Below are 13,682 nucleotides of genomic sequence, written 5' to 3'. Positions count from 1 at the left end.
TCTCAGAATGATGTGCTATTTTTTGCAGAAGTGAGAAGAAATGAAAGCAAAGGTGGAGCTTTACAAAAGAGAATTTGAATTTTATTATAACATTTGAAATCAATGACGGTTACATATTTAAAGCTACGCAGTTGTGTGTTTCTGAGCAATGTTTCTTAATCTTTATGGATTTGTGAATATTCTGCAGCAGATGTGTTTGCATCGCAGATTGAAAATAATTAAAACACTTTTTCTTCATTACAGTTTTACAGTAATTGCCCCCCTGGGGCACAGAATTTCCCCTCATTCCAGTTTTGACAGAATACTGAATGCAGCATTTGGTAGTTAAGTCAGAGGAACAAATAGGCACAGACCCAACACAGCACACACAGCATCTCCACGGAGATCTCTGATAATAAACAGAGCATGCATACTTGCACAGAGTTATCTAGAAGCAGCAAATTCCTACATTTCGAGTGAAAAAAAAAGAAACTAAACCGCTAATGAGCAACCTTTAAAATTAAAAAAACTAAAAGTTTAGAATGAAACAGTGTCTTTATTTTTCTATATGTTTTGTCCAGGTGGGAACAAGCTAAAGGGACAGCAGTTCCGTCTGGACTGGGCCTGGATCTCTTTGGAGAAAGACTACTATGTGGTGGACGAGGAGGACACGTTTCTAGAGGTGGTGCTCCTACGGAGAGGATACCTTGGAGAGACATCTTTCATAGGTTAGTGAGTTTCTGTCTTTCACCTTCTAATCCGTCCTCTCTGAACAACAGGTCTTATATTCTTAGCTACACAAGGACGAGAAATTTCTCTGGTCAGTCAGCAGGTCAGCAAGTCCTCCACTTTGTCCAGACTGAAATATCACTTACACATGCACGGATAGATTGCACTGCTATTTTGTACAAGCACTGGACCCCAGACTATAAATACTTAGATGAACATGTGACATTTGCAACAGTGAAGTTAATATTTTTGATTTTAAGTGACATCTCTAAAGACAAATTTTATAGACTGGGAAAACACATCCCTGCCCCTTTCAAACTTAATGTAACAACCATCACTTCAGGTAGCTCAGGTAGCTTGTCGGCTTTCAAATATTAGTATAATAAAACTAACTAAACAAAAATGCTTAACATGTTAGACATATCTGTTAAACATCGTATTAGTACATATTTTAATTGTAAGCATCAACATGCTAACATTTTAACACTGTAAGCTTTCAATACTTTACGTTACTGTTGATATCTGGTTTGACATAGTTCCATATTCTTCTCTTAGAGAACATTCAAAGGTCGGCAGAAAGTATCATTTCCACATCTTTGTTCACTGCTAAATGCATTCTTTCAAAAGGAAAATCAAAGTTTACTCTACAAATGCAGTTTTTTTGGATATTGTATAGAACAGAAAGAAATACTACTCACTATGAAAATATCATGGGCACACATTTTCTGATCCTCAACCTAATATTGTGTAGTATAGGCAATAACTGCAATCAAGCGCTTTTGTAAACTTCTCAACAGCTGCTTTGGCCCACTCTTCTTGAGTAAAGTGCTCCAGTCCTCTCAGATTTGATAGTTGCATTTTCCCTTCAGAACAGCCAGAAGCTTTATTCTCCTCCATTCTGGTGCTTTTAGATGTTTGTTTTGAGTCTGTGATTGAGACCGAGCTCTGACAATGGGTAGTGTGTTTAGCTGCTGCCTTGATAATCTTCTGATGTCATTATTACCTGCGAGGATTCAAGGCACTTTCAGGCTGATGTTGCGTACGTAACATACCTGAGTCTCCTCCGTGTTTCACAGCAGGGATGGTGTCATTTTCTTTGAATGCATCTGTTTTTTTTCTTCTTCGAAAGTCTGGTCCACTGCTCATGCAACTTTAGAAACTTTTGTAAAATAAGCAATTTTATTTCTAAATCTATGATAAAGCATGACCAAAGAGCCTTACTGTATTTTTAACACTTTCAGGAAGAACATAGCACTGTTTTAATGTGTAACAACACCACAACTTTTGGCCATATCTGTATATCCCATGCACCGGATGTGTGGCTTTCAAAGCCACATACACAGATCAAACATGTTAGACAATTGAAGCCAAAAAGCAATTGCAGCGTTTCCTTTCAACACCCACAATAATCATATTTATCCTCTAAGTCAAAGTTATTTTGTTTGGCCTTGAGCTGCCTTAGAGTTTGCCGAAAGATTTATTTATTTATTTGTTTTTGTTATGAGTGTTAGGCTCAGGCTAGACGAGATAGCTGTAGGGACAGTGTGCTGGCCTATGCTAAGATGAAACTCTTTATTTACCAGTACATTCAGGGAAAGCAAGGTCACGAAAAGAATTGTTTTTGCTACATGATTGTGTGAAACAACAAGCTGTTTTCCCAGATCGTCTCCTTGTCTCTTAGTAAAGCACAGTTGTGGATGAATTCTTATATGCTTGCACAGTATTCGCATGACTTGGGGGTTCCTACAGGCTCTCTTTTGTTGTGTATGGCCAACTGGCCTGCATCTTTCCAGTATCCGGCAATGTTTGCGCTTATGCACTATGTGCTTTTTTGACCAAATGAGCATGTTAAACTTGCTTTGGAGTCTTACTAACATTTGAATTTTTTGCCTTACCTTTGCCATTTTTCTTGCACAGGCTGACAAGTTTGATTCACAGAGGCTTGAAAAAGCTTAGCTAGTTTGTCTTTTTGCACTGTTACTTTTAGAAAAATTATTGATCCCATTATTTTCTTGATGCACTGTACTGTAGTCCTTTATACACTGCAGGGTTTTGCTATATGTAGTCCAATTTCTGAAGGTAAATGGGAACGAAGCAAGGTTGGTTTGATGCTTTAGCACCTTAAACTTCAGCATAAAAAAAGTAAATGGAAAAGATTGACATTAAGATGAGACAAAAGACAAAAGCCCCACTTAAATTTTTACTTTGCGCTTTTGTGTGCTGCCGACTTTGTGAAACATGCCTTGTCTTGGAAAAATTTGTCAATTTCTGAGAAGCAAAGAGCTGCTGTTTCATTTAGATTCAAAGATAGACCTCTTTTGCACTTAAATATCAGCTTCTGTGTAGCTATTTACCTGCTTTATGTAGGATATGAATGGTTACTCTTAGCCTGTTAGACATATTAGGCTAAGAAAATTACTCTGGAACATTTTGCCTCCATCAAGAAAACTGAAAACATATGAATCATCAGTAAACTTAAAAGTTAAGTTTGCATCGTGGCGAATGTAACACTCAACTGTGTGCAAAGAGTAGCCAGAAATGCACTGATGTCCCTGTGCTGTTCAAAGTCCTGATCCTGCCAGCTACTCAGACATCAATGCCAGAGTTTTTAGAAAGCTCTTTGGCCAGCAGCAGAAGGAGGTGATTTGAAATCGGAAACAATAATGCGGCATGTTTTTGTGCTTATGGGTTTGTGCAGGTTTGTACAGGTAAGAAGGTTTAAAGGATGATGACGGTGTCCCTGAATGCTCCCCTTAGCCCTGACTTTATCATGCTTCAGCAAGCTGTGGAAGCAGCAGCTGTAAGCAGCTTTTACTCTCTCTCACCTTTCATCATCATCCTGATCATGTTAATCGTTTTGTCAGGTGCTAGCATCACGCCTGGCTGTTTAATGTATGTAAGCTTTAAGACTTATCTACCTGTGTCTATGTGTGTGTGTGTGTGTGTGTGCAAGCGTGCTTATGTGTGATTCCTCTCTGGAGGGTTTGCAGTGTATCTTCTGGGCACATATGAAAGCTTGCATTCTGACTCTCATCTCCTTGCACAGTTGGTGTGTGACTATACACACAGAACACACACATTCCCGTTCAAGCCCGTCAGCGTGAAAGTGCTTTCCATCTAGGCTCATGTAGCTTCAACATGTTGAGTTCAGTTCTCAAGCAAGATTAAAGAGAAGGAATATTTACTTGTAGCCATAAGTACAAGTTAATATTCACATCTTAGAACCAAACCGAAGTCACTCTGACACTGCAATTTTGTCTTATAACCTAAATAAAATTTGAATGAATGCCTGCATGTATGTATATCCATGTATTTTTAATGCACATTGTGAGTCCACTCAGGTGCTGATGATGAAATATGGTCCAGTTTAGGGTAAGGCAGAGTGAAAAACAGAAACCAATAAAATACCTAATACCTATCATAGATTTCAATTTGCTGGACTAGTGAACAGAAGAATGAAGCCAATGAACCAGTAATAGAGTGGCAACACACTCGAGGTGGACAAACTATCAGGAACACTATACAATGCAATGCAATTCAGTTCAGTACTGCAACATCAGCGGTACCTTTAATTAACGCTCTGTGGCAAGTGAGCTTTTGAAGCTGTAGTTCATGTTCCTGTCAAACAAATAGCTCATTCAGTGTTGCTGAGGCTGTCCTGGTGTTCCTCTATTAATTTAGCATCCAGTGCTTAATGCTTTTTGATTCTTGCTACTTTATGTGGTTCATGGTAATACGACCCACCTCTGTCATTGCCTTTGCAAATTTTAATTTCTACGAATCGGGAAATACATTTTGTAAAGGAAGAAGACAACTTTAAATCTCAAAAATCACATACCCAACAAAGAAACACTTGATACAATACAATGATACAAACGCATCACTGAAAAACAAAGATGATATAACGCATTAAAAAAATAATATACCACAAATGCATTTTTCTACTGTTTTCAAATTAAACAGGAGTTGGTTTAACCCTTTTCAGATGTGCAGTGCAGAAACTACAACTCTGTTTGAATAAACTTCTATGGTTTAAGAGTCACAAATGTTCATGTCTAGAGCGCGTCAAAGTATAACAGTATTTCGTAGTGGTTTGAGGTCGTTTGGGAAGATTTGAGAAAGGGAGTCGTGGTGGCAGATTTATGGTTTGTGATTTTGAAAAAGAAATGTGTGATCTGATACAGCAGGTTCTAATTCTATGTTGTTTACCGTAACATGTAATTACCAACAAAAGCAACTGGAATTTTGAACACTCATCTAAAACAAATAACCCTATACAGTTTGGTAGAGACTGTAAACTTATTTGGATTTTTTTTCTTCAAAGAAATCTAAGGTTAGGTTCCAATTCTTGATCTGTGTTATTTTGATACTGTTCTGATTTGCTCCCACCTGGTTTTTATCTGACTGTGGAGCAGCAGGGCCAGATGGGGAGCTGGTGACAGTGAGTGCATCACAAAAAAAAGATCAGTTTAAACTCTTGAAGTCAACTTGACTTCCATCTTCCCCTGCTGAGTGCAGACCTAGTAAATGGTGAAGGGGACAGAGGAGCTTGAGGGGACTCTTCAAACTAAACATCACTGTGTCCCATGCTGCACAGGCACAAGCTGACATCACATATACTATGATATTTAGTTTAGTGACTGAACTTTCACTGAACCATCTATAGACACTTCCATGTGAAGCCACATTTGCAAAGCTAGAGTTTTGCTTAAAGAAGGACAAAAGTTAAATAAATAAAAAAAAAAAAAAAACATTTCCAATAGATTTTCAATAGACTAGTTAATCAAGTGACTATGTTTTCCGTTCTACAAAGGGTTACAAGTTTTATAATGTTCAGCCAATAATTATATGGATGCTCTTGAAGCTCAGACTTATTGTTTCAATAATGATCACGTCTTTCTATTTCCAATTATGCCGAAGTTGAACCAAGACAATTGGAAACATCTGTCTGTGTGCAGCAAGCACATTGACGTTATGTGATTAAAAATAATCATACCAGTAAAAAGAAAAGGAAAGGAATGAAAAAGGCCTTCGTGGAATATTTTGAAAGTGAGCAGACAGCTAGAGATAGACAGTAGATAGATAGTTTGATTGCATTAGAATAGACAGGCCGTGTGTCAGACATGTAGAAGTAGAAAGAAAGACACCCAGCGCTGTTGTCAGAAGCTTGCTGCCGTTAGCTGATGAAAGCTAGTGTGGTGCCAGGCAACAGTGAAAGAGGGCCGTTACACATGCTCCATCACAACAGGATGTACAGGTAGAGAGGATCAGTGAAGGAGGAACACAGAGATAAGATCAGGGTTCAGTGACCCCCCCTGAGCTCAGTCAGAATGGGGCTAGACATAAGCAAGGGGGTCAGCCTGGATTCTTCCAGCACCGTTCATTAAATAAAAAAAAAAAAACGGTTAAAGAATCCCAACATGACTAAGATGTCAACCATCAGCTTAATTCTTTATGGCTGTCTGCCTTCCTTCCTCACCCGTTCTTCTAATTGAGTTTTTGCACTTGCTCCCCTCCCAACCTGTGACACCTGTCCTACTGACTTGTCAACCCACTTAACCTGTCTCACCATCTTTTCTCTTTACCTCACGTCAACACGGAGTGCATTTGGTCCTTTTGAATCTACCCCACTCTCCTTTTTAAGGATGACACCTTTCTTCTTCCTGCTCCCTTTCTGCCTTTTAGCCCTGCGTGTCTATACTCTTCCTCCACCCACTCTCTATTTTATCATTTATTTTTTATCTACCTCTGTCTGTCTCCCTCAGTGCTCATGTTTGTTCTTGCTCCGTCTTTATGTCCTCACTTCCTTTGTGTGCATCCCGTAATTGGTTGTTACCCATTGCGATGTATCTCAGCTGGTTCCTCTACATCTTTGTTTTGTCACATCTCCTTGCTCTGTTCCTTTCACGAAACCCTCATCCTCTCCACATATTTACTTTCTGTCTTCTTTGCTGTAATATGAGGCACCCCTTGTGGAAACAAGATGGAATTGAATTCTCATTCTTCTTTTCAGTCCAAGCTCACTTTTTGAAGACTTTTGCACACCTATTCTAATCTGTCCTGAGAGATAAATGCAGTATTGTTATCAATGTGCACTTTTGCCATGTTCAAACATCAAATTTTTTGTGGGCTGTAGCCCAGCGTCATTATTGTTGCTGAGGAGGGTAGATGGAGAACTTTTTTTTTTTTCCGCCAGCAGATAATAGAAATCGTTGAGTCCCTAACGTGCTTTTCTGTACAGTACAGCTCAGCCTCAGCTGCCTGAATGGGAATTGTTCATTGAGCCAAACTCATGTGCAACATTTTCTCACAAAAGTGAAAGTAACAGTAGCACAAAATAAAAGAAATGAACATTTTTACCCATAAATAAATGTATGTTTGAATTTGTTTGCCAACTCTTTGTGCGAGACACAAAGTTGAGGGAGTGTAGCACTAAGGAGCAGCACTAGAGAGATCAGAAACCCCTCAGGTGAGTGTGTATCTACCTGCTGTGAAGAAACCCCTATGTGACCCCAGGCAATGTATCTCTTCCCCTCCGGGACTCCAGCAAAGGTGTTGAAATAAAACTCACCCCTTTTAAGATCAATATATCTTCTCTCATGTGCACAAGTTTTGTGTGTGTCTATGTGTTTTATTTGTTTGGGTCATAAGGATAGAAATAGAAATTGTCTTTTGTTGATACTTTTCTATTCTTTACTTTTTTAAAGTTATAAGCTAATTCTTGATAAAATAAACTCTATTTCTTTTCTGAAATAGCCTTTGATTGAATTTAGATTCCGTGACCCCCCCCACCCCTCTGTATGTAGTCCCTATTGTTAGTCATGGAATCTGCCTATCTTCCACAGGATTCAAATCATGCACAAAGGAAGGAGATAAATGATCCATGCACATACTGGGCATGGATCATTCCCCAAGCAGAAGACCAGTACAAGCATGCTTTTCTCCTAATAAAAAGGACAACCCGTCAGACAGCATTGTTGACTGTTTTCTCAGGTCTTTTTCTAAATGTGACACATCAAATCCTCTCAGCCCACAGTTTGATCTTCACTGTAAACAGATTGCATTTCTGACAGAGTAGCAGTGTATTGTATTCATGTCATACTGAATCAAATTGTGGGATCTGTATAATTTAAATGCACATGTCATTACCACCAGTATTCTGAGATGTGTGCAATCGATCAAGACTGAAATACTTATGATTATATCTTCAAGCAGCTATTATCCGTTTTCTCCTCATCCTGCTAGTGGCACAGCCCAAATTTGTCAATATTATCTTTGGGCACTGTGTCTGTGCAATCTGTTCAAATAGACCTCTGGCTCAGCAAAAGATATCTAAACAACTTGCCATAAAAGTTGTGTTAATTTTCACGGTCACCTTGCAGACCTCTACACAAATCTACAAGAGAAATATCAAAATTCACTCGCTGATAGCCATGAAATTTAATACGGACATGCCGCAAATCTTCTTCTGCTTTATTTGACTTTAAGGTCAGGTGTGAAACAGAACCGTCTGTTTTCTTACGTGTGAACATACTTTAGATCTAGAAGGGCCGATCTTCATTCATAACAGGTAGAGTGATTCAAATTACAGTATTTCTCACTGCTTTTGTGGTCTGTGAATGAACACTGAAGGTTTGTATAAGTAACAGTAACATAAGGGGATGAGTGTGTAAAAGTTTCTCTGTGTGTGAGAGAGATTATTTTTAGCTTAAATTGTGCACACAATACTCACCTTTCAGATATTACAGAGTGTACAATCTAATGTACCCAGTCTCATCTGCATGTGTTTGTCACCATTTTTCTCTGTTTGCTAAGGCTTTTGTGTGCACATGCATCAGGCTGAAATGGATCTGCTCACATTGTCCTCATGAGACGCTGAACGCAGACAAAGGGAAATGAACGGCATGTTACTGTATGGCTAATGCCACCTCATGCCTTCCTGGATGTGGGTTTGATACGAAACCCAGTGGTACCAGTAAGCTCTCCCGCTTTGAACATGGCATATCGATAGGCATGAATGATAGATGCATCGCTCTAAAGTGGATTCACTTGAAATACATATTCTAAAATACATTTGGAGAGAAAAGAAGGTGACACACACACACACATTCAAATGCACTGCATAACACTTGGGGAAACAGCCATGGTAGCTAATCCATCTCAATAAGGTGAATATGCTTATTTAAACGCTTCAGTCACAAATTCATTTCACACATTCCTGGGGCTCTGTGAGTGATCAGTGAAGAAAAATAGATGCAACACGCGTTTTCACACCAATCTCTGAACAGCATTAATGGGTGTGAATATCTAATCTGTTTTTCATCTGTTTCTCTCTCCTGCCTGTCACTCCTTCATAGTCATTTTCTCAGTTTTGTCTCCAGTCTTCCTGTCTGTCCTTTTTTTTCGTAGTTTTTTCTTTTACCAACCTGGCCTGCACTCCTTGTCTTCTCCTTTTCCTTTACATCTGTTGCTATTTGTATTCTTCAGGCATTGGCAGTCAGGATGGTAGTGCAAAGAAGGATGAGGATTTCAAGAGCAAGTCTCAGAGGCAGGTTCAGTTCAACCCGGGACAGACCAGAGCCACGTGGCGGGTTCGGATCCTCACTGATGGGAAGTATGAACAGGCAGAGACCTTCAAAATTTTGCTGTTGGAGCCAGTGATGGGAGTGATGGAGTTTCCTTCCACAGCCACAGTGGAGATCCTGGATCCCAGTGATGGTGAGTACAGCTCAAGCACACATTACAACCTGCACAAATACTTTAGTACTGTAGCACCTTAAGGTAGTCCTGGTATAAAACTCTACATCAGTCCATTGTGCTCCTTCCTTCGTCCTGCTCCACAACGATGTGCTGCTCTCCATCATGCTCTGCACAGTGCTTCAGGTAGTCAGTGTTATGAAATTACAATAAATAAAGATCCAGAACTTAGTAATCAAGCGCAAATAAGGGAAACTCTCTGACTGCTAGAAGGCCGAGTCTCACTCAGAGACTTAACAGGCAAATATCTCTGCACCGCTGCCAGTGCTGATTAAGGAGTCTGGGTAACAGGAGGCTTTGACAGCACATCTTCACATTAGGATTAAGAGGTTTTGAGCATATTTTTTTTACAATTTACTATTTTGACTTGACAACATTTTAATATGCAAATATTTAAAAATAATGCACTTTCAATTCCACTATATTATCTGACATCTACTTACTAACTTTCAAATTTTAATACACTTAAAAGCCACAATATTAAATCCAACTAGTGGCTTTAATGTGGTTGCCATGTTGCAGTCAATCAGGGTAACAGGAGGGTAACAGGAGGTTTTTTTTACTGTCTTTATAAAATATATTTGATTGGCAACGCAAACTAATTGGTTATAAGGACATTAATTAATAAAAGAACAAATGTATTCTGTAAACATTTATCCTGAGTTTTCCTAAGTTTTAATTCAGTTTTGTCTGTATCCCATCTACAATCCATTATTAAAAGATAAAAATCAAGCACAGCTATCGACACAATGCATGGAGTATTAGAAACAAGAGTTAATATTTTATATCTGAAGCAGAGTGATATGCTTTACTCACCTGAAAAGACAAACATGAATGTGGATAAAGTGAAATTTCTGACATTTGTAATACCACAACACTAAATCCCAGCTGTCATTCAAGCAATCTTTCAACAAGGCAATAAAATGTACACAACTCTATAACTTATATATCATATGTGTTGTGTGAAGCATCAGCCAACTATTCACACATAAAGTACAGAATCATCAATATAATGATTCCTTGTCTAGACAGAGTCATGTCAAATCTCCTCTCAAGCAAGAGGAGAAATATATTTTGACATGACAGCCAGTAGAGATTTGTTATGATGTTTTGCTCTTCACTGATGTTTCACTGAGTACTAGATTTACTTACTGAAGCCCAATAACACAAAAATAAGTATCATTAGAATTATGTGTTTTTATTTGTCCATTATCAGAAGGACAAATCAAACCAATATGTCAAAGATGGCCAACAGGCCTCATTTGGATGCCTCTCTTCATTATATCCGTTTACCATTGAATATTGGTTAAAAACTAATGATAATATACAGAAAGTCTCCTTCACACACACACACACACGCTCGAACACACACAGCTTTGTTTCTGCCATTTTCACCCCCCTTATTGTGTCTGCAAATTGAAATGTTAATGGAATATTGAGTAGTGCGACAAACTGCATGCTCTCTTTCATCGAGACTAGATTTACTCTTCTACAACTTTTACAATCATCTTTTTTGTATGAATTACCCCCTTCGTCAGTGCAACTTTTAAGAAAGACTATAGACATGCAACATAGCTGGAAATACTGAAGCTTCAATTATGGTGACATACTGTACAACAGCTGTTTTCATCATTCTGTCCCTCATTTGTCTTCTCATTCTCTCTCTTTCACTAAGCCTTGAGCTCTCTCTCTCTCTCTCTCTCTCTCTCTCTCTCTCTTTCTCTCTCCACTCGTATTGGTCCTGTTCGATCTATCCTCCCCTGTGGGTTAATTATGGTGAATGTGGAGACCAACGGCTGGTTTGTTTTCTATCATCTCTGGGGAGTGTCTAATGTGACAGAGATGTGCCACTCTGTACTCTAATGGGCCAGTGAAGCTTTAGCTATGCCTGTGGCGTTAGCTGTACTCCAGCTTCTTCCTCTAATGATGAAAACTGGGTTTGTCTGGTCTTCCAGTTAGCCTGGAGATTCCCTCCCAAGAGTATATGTCGTCTAGAGAAATATGAGCTTGGGAGGAGGAGAACAGATCGCCAAGCTTTAACCAAAAGTTCCAAAATTAAGGGGAGCATAACAAGCTGAGTTTGTTCTAACAGCACGGACACTCTCTGTTTCTCTCTGTGAATGCCTGCAGCTCTTCTATGCTGTTTTCTCTTTCTGTTAGTTGTAACACTGCATACACCCCACAACTCCTGCTTATTAGCCTGTTGCTACTTTAACAATGAGGAGTGGGCCTGTCCTCTAGTGCACTTGGCTGTGGTGCACCCACTCTTAGTGCTGCAGCCAAACAAACTTTGTTTGATTACTGGGTGTGATAGCCTGGATTTCTGCCTGCAAAACTTCATAACGTTTTTCATATGTAATCCATGCACAGTGCTAACTAAAGACAGTACCCTGCTGTTCAACTGCTTGCTGCAAGCAGTACCAGCATCTTTCCACTGTTACACCCAGCTTTGTTTATTCCTCCACAGCAAGGATGCCTTATATCAATAGAGCTGTTACTTAGCATTTTGCACCAAGGTCATTAAACCAAATAATAAAGAAGTGCTTTCTTTGTTGTAAATTTGTGTGTGTGTGTGTGTCTGAAAACACACAGTGCCAATTTCAGTCAAGAGTGTTCTCGTAGGAGCTTTGTCTCTGTTAGGATGTAAAACCGCTTGACTAATGTAGGACACATCAAATGATGGAATGTGTCATGTGAGGTTGCGGTTGTTTGGAACCATGATATGGTGTCGTTCTGCGTTTAGTTACATAGTGCCATTGACTGGAGGGTTCTAGGGACTGATTTGCTTTTCATGTTCATTCACATGTCAGGAATTTAGCTGCATTACAAGCTGGTAATGCGTAAAGTGCAAAACAAAAACAACTAGACATTAAAAAGAAAATATCCACATTCATAAAATATACATGAAATTTTCAATAATGCAAAAGTTCTAGGCTTAAAACAGTGAGTAAAAATCAGTGTGACATGATCAGGTATACGCATTCACTATTTTAACACCTTCTGTAAAAGCATGTGTCTTTTCTCCCCATGAATGTTTTAAAATAACTGTTTTCCTCCAGTAGGTGAACTTGACCCATTTGTCTGAAAATTTGCTTGTTTAAATATTAGGTGGATTTAAAGGCCCTAGAAGAGGAAAGGGAGAGGTGAAATGTGAAAGAACTGTAAGGCAAGGAGGTGTGCAGAAAAATGAATGTGTGCTTGAGACACAGAATAAAATCAGTGTATAGCAGTGTGTGTGTGTGTGTGTGTGTGTGTGTGTGTGTGTGTGTGTGTGTGTTCAGAATAGGTAAACGGTAGACCCTAATCCCCTGCTATGAGTCCCTGTACCCCCCTGGGGAGTGACAGATTGTGGGCAGCAACAGAAAAGAGAAATGGAGGGGAGGAGAAAAGATTGAGAGGGCAGAGAACAATTTAGGTAGAGTTACCGTAAGAGAAGAGAAATGCTCGACTCCCTGCCGTGTGTAGGATTGTCTTATGGTAATGTGTTCATCCCAAATAATCATCTCAGTTGTTGATGTCTTTTTGTGCTGATTGTTGTTGACTGAAACATCGAAATCTGTTTTAGCGACCCCCCCTCATCCCCTGTTATTCACGCGCTACTGCTCGCTTCTTTGATGCAAGTTGCTGATGCAGAAGCAAACTACATGTGTCTTGTGGCGGCCATCATTCATTCACCAACCCATTCATGCACTCACTCAAAGATACGCAGGAAGGGAACAAACTCACAAGAAGATCTGGGACGAGCTGAAGCTCAGTCCACACTGTTAGTATTTTTATTGGTCCCCGTGCGTCTGTGGAAAATAGCTCCAACATTTATTGTTTCTGTAATGCCACTAAGTTCTTTGGTGTGATAGATGATGCTTTCACTGGCTCTAAGTCTCGCTCTCGATCACAAATGCCTCTCAGAGATGGAGAGAGGAGTGGACAAAGAGCAAAAATAAGAGAGATTGTGTGTATGTGTGTGCGTGTGTGTGTTTGTGTCTGTGTGTCTGTGTGTGTGTGTTTGTGTGTGTGTGTGTGTGTGTGTGTGTGGACCGGTTGATGTGGAAAAACTCCCAGCTGATTCACTCTTCAGGAAGAACTGAGAGGCTTGTATGTGTAATTGTCTGCGACACACCAGGCAGTAAGAAAAAACTTCCGGAGGGGTCTCTTTGAAGAGCACCTCTGGTTGCATCAAAATGAAAACTGAGGGAGAGTTATTTTTGAATATGAATAAG

General features: G+C 39.5%; 1 protein-coding gene across 4 annotated transcripts in view; it reads left to right on the top strand.

The window, feature by feature from the left end:
- frem2a (FRAS1 related extracellular matrix 2a) overlaps nt 1-13,682 on the top strand; it is a 56,130-nt gene that overhangs the window by 20,125 nt on the left and 22,323 nt on the right. For all 4 annotated transcript variants that reach the window (XR_010912121.1, XM_067492238.1, XM_067492237.1 and 1 more), the window contains exons 3-4: nt 561-707; nt 9,196-9,426. Coding sequence is in view for 3 of the 4 variants with exons in the window: in XM_067492238.1 (XP_067348339.1) it covers nt 561-707; nt 9,196-9,426 (378 nt within the window). In the remaining variant the exon portion in view is untranslated. The remainder of the gene's footprint in view (nt 1-560; nt 708-9,195; nt 9,427-13,682) is intronic.

This window comes from Channa argus, chromosome 22, assembly GCF_033026475.1.
Source record: "Channa argus isolate prfri chromosome 22, Channa argus male v1.0, whole genome shotgun sequence".
NCBI classification, from domain to species: domain Eukaryota; kingdom Metazoa; phylum Chordata; class Actinopteri; order Anabantiformes; family Channidae; genus Channa; species Channa argus.
Note: the sequence above shows the minus strand (reverse complement) of the source record. Positions and strands in the feature narration are given on the sequence as shown.